The sequence below is a fragment of the Malurus melanocephalus genome, unplaced genomic scaffold (assembly GCF_030028575.1).
Source record: "Malurus melanocephalus ecotype Western Australia unplaced genomic scaffold, MMel_1.1 scaffold_5, whole genome shotgun sequence".
NCBI classification, from domain to species: Eukaryota; Metazoa; Chordata; class Aves; order Passeriformes; family Maluridae; genus Malurus; species Malurus melanocephalus.
This window is the reverse complement of record NW_026623237.1, coordinates 5,024,192-5,037,397: the sequence shown is the minus strand read 5'-3', so window position 1 is coordinate 5,037,397 and position 13,206 is coordinate 5,024,192. Positions and strand designations below refer to the sequence as shown.

At 36.4% G+C, this 13,206-nt stretch overlaps 1 protein-coding gene across 1 annotated transcript in view; it reads left to right on the top strand.

Moving 5' to 3' along the window:
• The window catches only part of KIF6 (kinesin family member 6), a 147,032-nt gene that overhangs the window by 116,391 nt on the left and 17,435 nt on the right, over positions 1–13,206 (top strand). Inside the window, exon 16 of the mRNA XM_057370983.1 lies at positions 4,264–4,314. Within this exon, the coding sequence (XP_057226966.1) occupies positions 4,264–4,314 (51 nt within the window). The remainder of the gene's footprint in view (positions 1–4,263; positions 4,315–13,206) is intronic.

Here is a 13,206-nt window from a genome sequence, read left to right as displayed (position 1 = left end):
GAACAAWGCAAAGACAGGTTAAAGGACAGCTGTATTATTCAAGTTATATATTCTGTCATATTTAGTCACCATATGGAATACTTTTCTCTTCTTTACATCAGTCTTAATTAGATTTCTCTATTCCATTTTGTCTTCTTCATCTCCCTCCTTGCTTTTGTCTCCTGTCACAAAGCTGAAGTTTTGTGTTACCAGTTCATCTCTTTTCCATACCTCAGGATGGTACATGTGTCCAGAAATGCAGGCCAAAACCAACAGATTTATCACAGCCTTAATGACAGCTGGCTGCATGCTGAGTGAATTCTTAAATTCCCCAAAACTACTTTTCTTGCCAAAACATGTGGAGTTGCAGCATTCAACATTTTATTGGGACCRTTATCTCCATATGAAGAATGACTCTGCTGGAAAAAATTATTTGGTGTCATGTATAGACCTATTTTTAGCTTCTTTTTTGGTGAAACTTCAGAAAACATAATTAGCCATATGTTGAAAGATGTTCTCCACATCTTAAATTCAATTTTTGCAAACCACATTTAAGTACTACCTCGTCCACAACTTTACACTGCTGGAATCAGAAGACATGGTGGGGTTTTTTTATGAGAATGTGATTCCTCATATTTCTTTGGGTAAATATTTGTGTTTATGAAGACTGTAGAACTGGCAGTACTTAAGACTGAAATCTTCCTTTTGTTTATATGGGAAGATCTGTGCAGGCAACAGTGCTGGAATCATCCCCTGCTTCTGTCACTTAAGAACTTCAAGCCTAGCACTGGAGCAAGGGTGYTCTCAGAGGCAAAAAAGTAAACCAGGTCAGAAACATTCATTCTCCCCCACAAGTATTTATAGTGAAAACAAAACAAGATTACTTTAATCAAAAACATGCACAGAAAATCTTAAGGTTTTGTCAAAAATAAGGGCTTCTATGTGAAAACAATTTTTTTCTCAAATRAAATCTAAACAAACTGTCAAATTTCAAATTGGATTAAAACAAATTGAAAGATTAAATCATATCTGGCTAAATCTTCATATTGAATTATAATCAGGTGCCTCATGATACCACCATGTCCCCTGAAGCAGAATTCCTATTTGGGCTACCTTTCCCATAATACAAACTCAGTTTCTCWTCGGGAAGATTTCTGGGAAATAAARTTCAGCTTTGCTGCCCTGAAATTKCRGTTTGRYCTATGTGAATTAGATAAATGTCACCTTTCTATTGCTWTCTAAAGAAGAAAAAGAAAACTCTTTTGCTAGAAGAATTGTAGGGTTGGAGTTTTATTTTTCTAGCCAATGGAGAAGTTTTCTTTGGTTCCTCTCTGATTACAGGTGGTCTGATTTAAATTTCTCATTCTTTCACAAAGCTGCCAAATAGAAGAAGATGTTTTCTTGCAACATCATGGTCCATGCCATGGATGGAGTAGAAGTGCACAAAGGCTAGAATAAAGAGAGAGAGGAACATTTGGGACAGTTTCACATTGTTGAATGGTCTGACAAAGCTTGCAATACAAGCAGAGCTTCTGCAGCCTCTGTGGTTTCTGTCCCAGCTATGCTCAGAGTAAAATCTGCATAATTGCAAGTCAAGCTTCTTGGCTATAATAATTTAAAATCCAGTCCCAATGTTCTTGTGTGGAAACATATTTGTATTGATGACCAGCTGYTGTCTGTTTGATCTTACTCTCATTGACTTGTTTGGCTTGCTTATTTTCAGTTGACCTCATTGCCACTTGAAATGCAAAACATTYAGATTGCTGGTGATCTGTTTCTAGCAAGGTTAAAGAAGGAGAAATAACACCATATATTGACAGAATTGAGAGCTCTATGTCACCCTCATTTTCTGTTGGCTCTTGATGAACAGCCTRTTGTCACTACTAGAACCATTTTTTTTCAGATGACAGTGGCAGTTACCTTTTGCAGCTCACAGTGCGTAAGAAAGAGATTCTGAGTCCTTACATAATGATAAGTTCTAAGGCATCTCTGTTAATGGTAATSTGTTGAGATGAATTTCAAGATTACTACAAATTGTTTCATGGCTGTCTCATGGCTCAATATTGAGTAGCATCCCCCTGTGTGACAGTGCGATGGAATACAAGGATCTAAATAGAATGCCAAAAAACAATTTGAGGAAAAAGTGGCATGTTAATCACATTTGACTGATTAGTGAAATCAACTGAGTTGCTTTATAAGGCTTTCAAAGTACAAATAACATGAATGTTGATAATCCAACTGGGCTTTTATTGGTAAAAACTCGTAATCAAGAGGTTTTTTTCTATAGTTACAGGAGTCAGCTTATTTAACTGTGGTTTTTTGGTTGAATGTTAGTACAGCTGAGATGGGAGGATTTATTTGGTTTTATAGCAGGGTTAGGTGAAGTTATTAATTATTAGTTATTTCACTAAACCTGTTTCTCAGTAGCTGAAGGCTTTTCCTAATTTTACAGATAATTTTTCCCCATTTTACAGAAAACTTTTATTACAGAAAAGTTCATTGGTTTAATTAAAAATAATTAAAAAKAATAAAACTTCCTCTGCAGAAAAATACAACTCAATATCTATTTTATAGATCAATATCTATTTCAAGTCACTCTATTAATATTCAAAACAACAAAACTTGACTGTTATACTACAATGTAATGCATATGATACCTTTCCTATTATGCTACTAAATACTTAATAATTATTCTCACAGTTTCCAAAGAACTTTAWTTTATTATGGTTCTTTTGTGCTCACAGAACAATCTAATTCTCATGACCTGTGAATTTGAATGTTTTTTTATATTCTCTGATTGAGCATTTGCCACCTTTTAATGACTTAATTTGTCTCTGATTAGTTTACTTTGTAAGAAAAAGGATATTTTTAATTCAAAATGCTTGCTAATATGATACAGATAATTACAGATCTGGGGGGAAAAAAGGTGAATCCAGCATGGATTTTTTTTTTTCTTTCCCTGGTATCCAGGTGTGCATCTTAGTAAAGATTGTGAACCAGTCTCTGCTTAGAAATTGTTTTAATTTGAAAATTTGAGAGGCATAATCCTATCCCCCTTCAGAACACAACTGCTGAAATTGCATATTTAGGGTTATGTTTTTCCTTTATTGGTTCYATTAATATTTATGAATAATGGTTTCCCATGTGGTAAACTAATTATTGTTTGGAATAATTGGTAAACTGTCCCATTTTCACAGGTCAGGGAGGAAATCRAGTAAAGAAGGGTAAAAGTGAATTGAACGGGGCATGGGAGCCTAACTAGGAATAMTGAGATAATGAAAGTAGTTTATTTTTGATTGAAAACCAATGACATCTACACAGTGAGTCCTGTTGTGTAGTTTTCATGATTTAGGAATGTTATTCCCCAGCTCAGTGCCCCCACCAAGACTTTCCAAACCATGCACTGCTCTCGTTCATTCCCCATTCTCCCCTCCCCTTCCCAGTKGTAGTGGGRTGGAGAGGAGAAYTGGAGGCACCAGAGGCAAAGATCACAGATTAAAAGAAAAATTTACTGGAAACAGCAATGAGATAAGAAAACAARCAGCAATGACAATACTAATGACAGAGGGTASAGGAAAAGAAATCATCCACATGGAAATCCCCCCCCAGTATCAGACAATACAGGATGTCTCCCTCTGATGCATTCAATAAATCCTTCTCTCCAGAAGAGAGTCTCCTTCTCCTGTCCCCAGCAGTGATGTGAGGTAGTACAAGATAACCTCATGGTCTTTGCCGTGTCCCCTACCAACTACTGAAAAAACTAACCTTGTCCTGGCCAGAACCGGACAGTAGTAGAACTTGCAGAAGCTCTAGTGCATGGGATATTTAAAACTGAATGGGACAGATAGGAAAAAATGGATTGTGGGGAACCAGTTTTTCATTGTCAAAGGGATGGGCTAGTGATCTACTATCTCCTCTCCACTGTAAGCACCTCTGTTTGAACAAATGCTTGGAACTCTGTTTGTCTTCTGATCCCACTTGGACTTGTTTTGTATATAGCAGCAGGCGATTATCCTGTGAAAGTGCTTGACAGTCAATGCTTCACTTTCTCTCTTTCCTGCKGGACAGTTAAATCCCAGTATATGACTCTACATGCAGTAGAGTCACATTGTGCCTGTTTACTTGCAGTACAGAGAACTCAGAAAATCACTTGTCTCATGGACCACAGAAAAACCCTAAAACTGGCCAGCAGCATGGGGAGTTTCAAATGGTGGGAAATAGACAATGTGTAATTGATTTTTGACATTTTGAATGCTTATTATTTTCATTTTGTGTCTTTTACAGACCATCTGAAAGGAAAGATAATCCAGAGGCAGATTCAGAGAGCAGCTCTAGGTAAGAGCATAACATTTTAGATACAAGATAGAACAGGGTCAACAAGCTCTCTCCCATGGTTGCATCTGCTTGGGAGGCAGATTGTATTTTCTATGACAGTTTTTGCCACAGTATTTCTACAATAGTCCACACTACAAAGAACATGGACTCTGTGAACTTTGTCAGAAATTTGTCTCAAAAGACATCTGATTTCATGTGTGGTAAGAAAAATAATACACAATGATTACAGATTTGGGAGTTTGATTTCTGATGAGTCTAATCTGAAATCCCATTAACAGACATTGATTTCCCCTGAGTCTGAGCTGGTAGCCATGTTGCCACAATYTAACATCCTTTTTAATTTTTTTCATTCCATGGGGGACTGAAGGCATATACCGGTCATTTCTCTCATGTCTTGTTTTAGAAGTTGAGAAGTTGTTTCTTGCAGTTTCTGTTGACACAGCTGTAAAGCTGAAAGTGTCTGTGTAAGTTGTTCACATRAGTGTAAAGTTATCCGAATTTGGTTTTAGATGCTTTAAGCTGACTCCACTGACTTTGTACTGAAATGGCCTAGGAGTGTTCATAAGASAATTCCACTTTTGGGACAGTAAACTTCAGCCAAAATTTCAAGGAGAACTGCTAGGGCAATCACAGTTTAGATCCCCCTCATTTAGAGCCATAAAAGAATCCTAAAATGAGCCTTAATAGACCTATTTCACATAAAAGATGGAGCTAACTCAGACCAGATTGCAGCTGATATGTGTATTTCTATGAATAATACAGAACATTTGTCTCTTAATAAGAGAGAGAAAATTTGGGGACTATCTTTTCTTCCAAAAGTTGGGCAAGTAAGTTACTGCAGAATAACAAAATCATTTCTCCTTCTAATTTACCCATGCATCTCAAGCTTTGGTGATAATGTTATGGTTTCATATCATTATAATTTTTTATTTTGATTTAAAAATCAGCRCTAAAAATAATTTTGTTTATATCAATAAATCCCAGGAGTCCAACTCAGTTGATTTTTATCAGTATGAGAAAAGAATTGCTGCTCTCTTCTTCCTGTTATCCAGTGACAGGACAAATATGAAAGGTTCRAAGCTGCATCAGAGGAGGTTCAGACTTGATATTAGGAAAATATGCTTTACCAAGAACAGGCTTCCTAGACAGGTGATCTATGCCCCATACCTGACAAAGCATTTGAACACCCTTGTTTAATTGTCATATGCTTTCACTTTTGGCCAGCCCTGAAGAGAACTAGATGACTGTTATGAGCCTTGTCCAACTTTTCTCTCCCCTGCCCTCTCTCCCTTCCTCTGGTCAATCTGAAGTTCAATCTAAAGGTGCTATCTTCAAAATAACATGGATTTTTTTCTTCAATTCACTCCAGGTTTTAATACTGTCTATTTGGTAATTTTTTTGCCATTCTTACAAGTTGCACCAAGATGAATCATAGCAGACCTGTTTATGAGAATTCCTCATTCTATGTTTTGAAAAATGAACTAATTTATTCTGAATGTGTGTTTCAATCTGAATGATAATATCTAGCCTTGTACAGGGATTTTTTTGCTACATAGAAAAATAGTGTTTCAAATGCTATTTTCAATAACTYAGCTGTTCTTCATAACATAGGTAAGTATAATTTTTCATGTCTTTAGGAAATGCCATAGTAGTGATATTACCAGCTAGACATTCACAGAGTAAATRTTCTATTAGTATTTCACCTCATAGCAGGCAACCATGTGTTTTAGCCTTTTGTTTTGAGCATTGCCGTCTGCTTATTCTCACTAAGTCTGGACCGCACAAAGCATTTTCCAGTATTTACATTATTATTTTAAATACTCTGGATATTTAGACTTAATATTTATTCTATGAGTTGGGGACTATTATTTGCCTGCCTGCCTTTCTGGATTAGTGTTCTCTCAAAGAGTAACAGGTGTCAAGTCTCCCAGGAACTTCTTGATGATCAGAATGTCATCAACATATTTTTAAATGAAAACTGCATGGTAAAAGGTCTAATTAAGAGTCTGTTGAAATCCCAACATGAAATAAAACACACCATTGTTTCAACTAGAAACCAAGTTAACATCTTCCAGCTGCCCTTTTTATTTTTTTTTCTTAACTTCAAGCATTTTATGGTTAAAACTCTTCAAGAAGCTATTCTAGTTGGATTTTAAAGAGTGGAGATCTGTTTCCCTTACGGCTGTGCTTAAGATGTGGATTTCTTTTTCAAGGAAAATGCCACCACTTAGTCCATTGCTCTTAGCTATCTCTTTTAAAACACCATATGCTGGGAGTTAACAAAGGACATGAGTAGATGAGAGGTTTCATCAGAGACAAGGGATTGCTCAAAGTTTGTCAGTACACCACCAGAAGCATTGAATACTTTATGTAAATTTGCAAGGATTTACCTCAGTGTGACTTTCATCTTTATTAACTGCAAAAATACCATTTTACGCAAATAACTTCTTTTAGCTGTCTTCATTAAGATGTTTCAGAGTAACATGCTTAGCTCTACTTTTACACAGTATTTAGAATTCCTTTTGCATGCCTAACTGCATTTTGGAGTAGTATTTAAAATGAAGTAATGTGCATGCTGCTTAGGTATTGACAGCAACAACACTGGGTCACAAACATGCTTCTGGGTGGAAAAGATGGGAGAAAAGAATGGAAAGAAAATMTTTCCCTTGGTAAAGTTGTAGATGTGTTGTAGAGGAGAAGTGAGTGTTTTACTTGGTTCTAGTGAATCATTATCTTAGGATGCTTTAAACGAGTATTTCTGTAAAATGCARAGCCTGATGGCAAAACCTTTCTCTTTTTGAGGAGGTTTGTTGGCAGTAAATTAACATCCAACTTCACTGTCTCTGTGGAGCTACWTAAAATGAAAAGGAAAAAAAGTAGTACAAATGTGGGTCTTTGTATGAATTTGCATCCTTTGTACAGATTTCAGTATTAAGGCATAGTTTTATCAAAATTTTATTAAAAAACCCCAACCAAACAAAGCAAAAAAAAAAAAAAAAAAAAAAAAAAATTCCAGGTTTTGTAACTTGAATTTTAGAAATAAGANAAGGCATAGTTTTATCAAAATTTTATTAAAAAACCAAAAAAAAACAAAGCAAAAAAAAAAAAAAAACCCACTTGTTTTTCCAGGTTTTGTAACTTGAATTTTAGAAATAAGATGCTGTATTTCTTGTGTTGTTCAAAGAGTTGTTCCCAAGTTCTTTTTTAAGCAAAATTCCCTTGAAAAAGCTGATTCCTCATAAAAAATAAAATTACAAGGTGAGTCAGAAACAACAGATATGTTTGAATCCCTGAAATTGCATACCAGCATTTGRTTTCATGTGGCAAATGCCCAAGAGCAAAGATTTTGGCACGTTATTTTTATATTTGGATTTCTAACACATATTTGTTTCAAGCCAAAGTAGGGAAATTTCTCCTTGTCTTTTTTCCTTCTACAGCTTTGTCTGTACCATCTTTTCCTGTCTTTTCAAAGCTAGATGCCTGTTCTGAAGATATTAATATCAGTCTATGCCCTTTTTCTTCCCCTGCTGCGTGTTTCTTTATAGCATCTGTCATTCTGCTTACTCACATTTTCTCGATTAAAAGTGAAAGAACATGTTCAACRCCAGAGTAGCTCAGGGACAGACAGTGCTCTATAATGAATTTRTCAGGGTACTCCTGCAGGACTATTCCAGACTGTCTTAGGAAAGGATTTCAAGCAATGATTCCTCCAACCATTGTGATGTTGCCACTACCACATATCCGATACCTGATGGGATGCAAATATGTTTTCTGACACATTTCTGCATATCTGAAGAGTTGGAGTGGGGAACTGCTGCTCCCAGTTGTTAGAGTGTTACATCCCAGAATCACAGAATGATTTGGGTTGGAAAGGAGGTTTAATGGTCATCCAGTCCAACCCTTCAGCCATGGGGAGGAACTTTCACTAGATCATGTTACTCAAAGTTCCATCCAGCCTCACCTTGAACTCTTCCAGTGTGGAACATGCCACTTGAAATGCTGGTCCACCATGGTTTGTACCTGCTCTGCATATAAGAGTATGGTAGTCCTCTCTGCAACCATTGCGACATCTCACAGACATCTGTAACATTAATTAGTCTAATAATTATAACTGTCTTGAACTCATCTGTTGTGATCTGTGTGAATGGAAAGCACATAGCACTTCCAAACTGCTGGTTTGCATCAGAGTTAATCTGTTGTTTAAATAAATCCATATTTTCATAAAATRAGCTTGTTTTCTTTCACTGCTTTACATCTTGTAACTGAGATGACATTTAACTTTTTTCATATGAAGCAGAAGAGTCTTGATCTGTACTAATGCCATGAAATGAAGAGACACAAGTGTTTTCAATCACAAAATGACAGAAGCTGAGGAAACTGGCAGTTTGTGTTTTCCCACACAAATCCAGCATAATCCATGGAGAATAATAGATGGCCTGTTTTAAGACCATCATTTTTGGTGCTGAAATATGATATCTTATGTATGAACTAAATAAAGAACTTTAGAGAAATAATCTGAAGCCCATAATTTAAAAGGGGGGTTTTTTTGGTGTTTTTTGTTTGATTGAGTTTTTTGTTTGGTTGGGATATTTTTTGCAAGAGATAAGGCAATGTGTCCCCAGTGCTACCAGGCATCCAAGGGCTAAAATATGTTAAAGAGCAGTGTAGTAAGTTTGCAGTAGCCTCAGAATAAGGGAAAGATTTCTCTTAGGAATTCAAAATTTTCATATTCATAACGTTCCTGTGTGTTGTGTTCTTCTATACATTTGTGCTTGAAATACCAAGAAACAGTGGTGTTTTTGTAAAAGTTCTTGTGCATGCAGCGCACTGATTTTATTCCTAGGGTGACCTCTAGTGGAATCAAGACCACTTTCTTTAAGGATTAATTTAATTCCTTTAGTCTATTTCAAAGGAAATAGGAATTCTGAGTRACAGAAAGCTTGCTGAAAAGGATATTGATTTTTCATTGTTGCTAAGATAAAGATACCAATAGCACAACAGGATGAAAATTCAAAACCAGTACCTCTTTGCCTTTTTTAAGAGCTTTGCTCTGCAAAAGATAAAGATACTTCTGAATTTGTTTTATACAATTATTGTAACATATTAGATGCTTTTAGAAATATTTACAAAAGAAGTTTTTTATCAAATGCTTGAAACAGCTAGGGACAATTACTTTTGAAAACATGTAAAAGTAGTTGTGTAGGACATTACAAGTGATTACACTTTGGCATGTGATAACTGTGGAGTTACACAGCCTAACAAACTTACTCTCTTGGTTTTGCATCCTATTTTGTGCTTCAGTTCAGCATAGTTTATGGCTGAAACTATTACCTCTTGAAAGGTGGTTTGTTTTTTTTTTTATTTTCGTATCTACCAAGTTTTTCTATAAAGATTATCATAATCAGGAAAAAAGCCATGGATTCAAAGCAGCAGCTAGACAAGCCACAATGATTCCCTTGCCACAGTACTTGAGGTTTCTTCTTAGGTAATATGTTTTGGGTTTTTCCCAGTATTGCATAGGAATTAAGTTTAAAACTGTAGGACTATGTCCGAATAAGAAAACACTTCTTACACCTGTCCCTTCAGGCCTCAATCTCACACAGACCTTCCTTTCCACAGGTTTCCCTTCAGTCTTTCTGGATGTTTTGTAATTTCTTGTTGTATTTTTTCTATTACTCTTTTTGGCAAGTTTTACTGCATGAAATGCTAAATTCTAGAGGCAGGCCTAAGTCTTCCCTTTCAGTGAGTCTTCAAGAAAGAGAATAAGAATCCTGATTTTTACAGGAAGTCCTTCCAAATATGTCCTTCTGAAGTGTCAGAGAAAATTCTGAGATTACTTGTGTGTTCTTATTAAGCTTCCTATATGACCCACACAAATTCAACTATCATATCTCAGAAAAGAGCAAAGACACTTTTGGATCAAGTGATATTTTTATTAGGAGTCGTAAACTTGTWGCACAGCTATCCAGTACTCAGTTTTATTGACACTGACTTTGGCGTTTCACTTTTGTTGGAACAGCTTGCATTAAGCATTTCTTCTGAAATACTGAAAAGTTCAGTGTGCGTTGCATTATTATGTAGAAACTCCTCCTGGTGTCACAAGTAAGCAAGACCAAATCTGGAGATGAAGCTTTCAGTTCTCTAGTTTGGTCTACTAAATTAAGACATTAAGATTCTATGACAATAGTCATACACTGGAAAAGCTAGCAAACAAGTTTGCAAAATCTCCATGTCCATGGAGTTTTCACTATGTCTGGACGTAATCTGGTTTAGTTTTTACCTAGCCTTGAGCAGTAGTTTGAAATAAGACTTCCAAGGTCCCTTCCAACCAGAATGATTCTATGAYTCTAAAACAGGACTTGAAGTGGAGTCAACAAAAAATAAATCTGGTTCTATGTACATAGGCTGCAGATTCTAGGCCTAAGCTTGYTTGCTTAACTTCAGTATATCTTTGAGTACCCTCTCTATTTTGGATCTAAAAAGATGGTAGAAAGTTTAACTAAGAATAATATGCAGTTTAAGATACTGTAAATGTCCTTCTAGCCATGTCCAGTGGGTGTGTTGGGCACCTTTGACTAGTTCTATTTCAGTCAAGGTTTCCTCCATGAAATCTCTCTGTAATAAACAAAATTCTGTAACCTAAYGAACTGTACACAATGAATAGAGCACTTTCACATTGTATTTCTTTGAGTTTTTCAAGGTCAGACCTAGAATACCAGTTTCTATCTAGCTCATCATGTAAAGGACAGAACAAGGAGTGAATGAGAAATAASATGACTAATGTGATGCCCAGTAGTTCAGAACAACCTGCAGGTCTGGTAGAAAACTTCTTCCATTTTACTTTTTGCTGAAATAACTAAAGGAAATTAACTTATTCCTTCTTTGCTGAAAAGTTTTTGCATATTTAAGATCAAAATACATAATGACTTGGATCAAGTAGCTAATAATATCCCACAAATGTGCCGAGGTTGGATATAACTTCTCCAGATAAGAATCTTGTGGACAAATTGTAATTGTTTCTGGATATGTCAGGATTGTCTCTTCTCAGTATAGAAGAGAAATTCACCCAACAGCTACCAGAACGTCAAGCCCAGTGTCCTGTCGTTCACAGGTCAGAAGAATTAACTGATTTATGAGAACTCCATTAATACCTCTGTATTTCTTGTACCTTCTTGAGCTGGCAGCCCAGCACAGACAGCCCAGCTGCTTTSCAGCTGCAGCCAGCAGATATGTGCATAGGAATTCCGGCAAAACATAACACTCCATGTGAGATATGAGTGTGGTCAGCAGGGAAAGGGGATCCCAAAAGTGCCCAAGTTTCACCTGGCCGAATGTGCCATTGGCAACACAGGTGCCAGAACACTGAACAACATGTGCCAGAACACTGAACAACATGTGCCAGAACCCTGAACAACAACAAAATGAATCTTTTCAAAGAATGACATTCCTGGTGACATGAAATCCTGTAGCTGTACTCCCAAAAATTTTCTGGAAAACTCATACATCATTCCAACATTTTAAAAAGCATTTAGGAAAGTGTTTCAGAAGACAAACTGAGTAGCCRTGTGGGAGAATGGAAACAAGACTTTCTGTAGTACTTCTGTCTTTATTGTACATTTAACTGAGCTGGGGTCTTAGCACATCTCTTTGCTATTTGCATAGAAAAACCCACCAGGTCTGCAATAGAGGGGCTTCAGCCCAGCATCTTCTGTCTTTTACTTGGGCCAAGARTTAAACAAAATAATTTATAGTGCATTCCTATGCTCATAATATATTGATTTCACCAGCAATGGTGTGCCTTTCCTTTGTGTTTTCCATCTCCTATACTTCTCTCTTTCAGATGAAAGGACTTGTACTGATACCTTGACTTATACTAATATCTAGGTACCAATACCTGAAGACTGGTACTGCCATATTCATTTGTTTGTTTAGTATTCACTTCTTGAATCAAGGTCAAAACCTCATTTGTTGTCTGACTTGAAGTCACATGTTACTTTCATGGCCCATCTGTACCTATACACAGCTGAAACAGAAGCAGTTCAGGATAAGCGTGTRTGCTTGTTTTTCCTTAATGTTCTCTCGAATGACATTGCTGTAAGTTTAGTGTAGAGTCCAGAATAAATGATAAATGCTTCTSTGCATTGTCACGAACGCTTGTACTGACAACCACAGAGAGTTCTATGCAGAATGCAGGTAAAAGAACCCTTATTTTTAGAAAGCACTAGGCTTATTGAATTGATCCCACAGTTGCTGTGCGCATTGCATTCCTAAATGTGATCTGCAAGCACAGACTTTACTGCCCACGCTTGTRTATGTTGTTCACGCACAGTAATCTGTGAAACCCAATGAGACTGCACTTTAGCACCCTTAGGTATGTCTTACTCWTAGGAAAGTTGTGCTATGTAAGTCMTTCTCTTGACCAGGCATTATTTTACAAAAATTGTGGTGCTTATTGAACTGCAGTCTGGATGTTGTTGGTGGTGTATTCCTAATGTCTCAGGTTTGTTGTAAGCAACTGACTTCAGAAGAATTTTCCATCCTTTTCTTTCAAGAAGAACATAACAAAGCTTAGCAAAGAGATTTTTCTTTCCATGAAAGTGCTTGGATTTTGTAGAAATGAATGCTTGCAAAGCCTCAAAGTTTATGGATGACAAACCATACCCCTTCTTGGGAGGCAAAGGAAGATCATTCAAACATACCAGGTATCATTTTATCTAATACTATGAACAAGATAAATGATGCAATAGTAATCTCATGTATTTATTAAGTGTAGGCAAGAATCTGAGTTAGTAGGGGGCTCCTGGCTGAGACCCAGCTACGTTACTATTCCATTAGATTAACTGGCATGTATGGAGCATATTAAACTTGAAACTGCCTTTTTTTTTTTTTTTA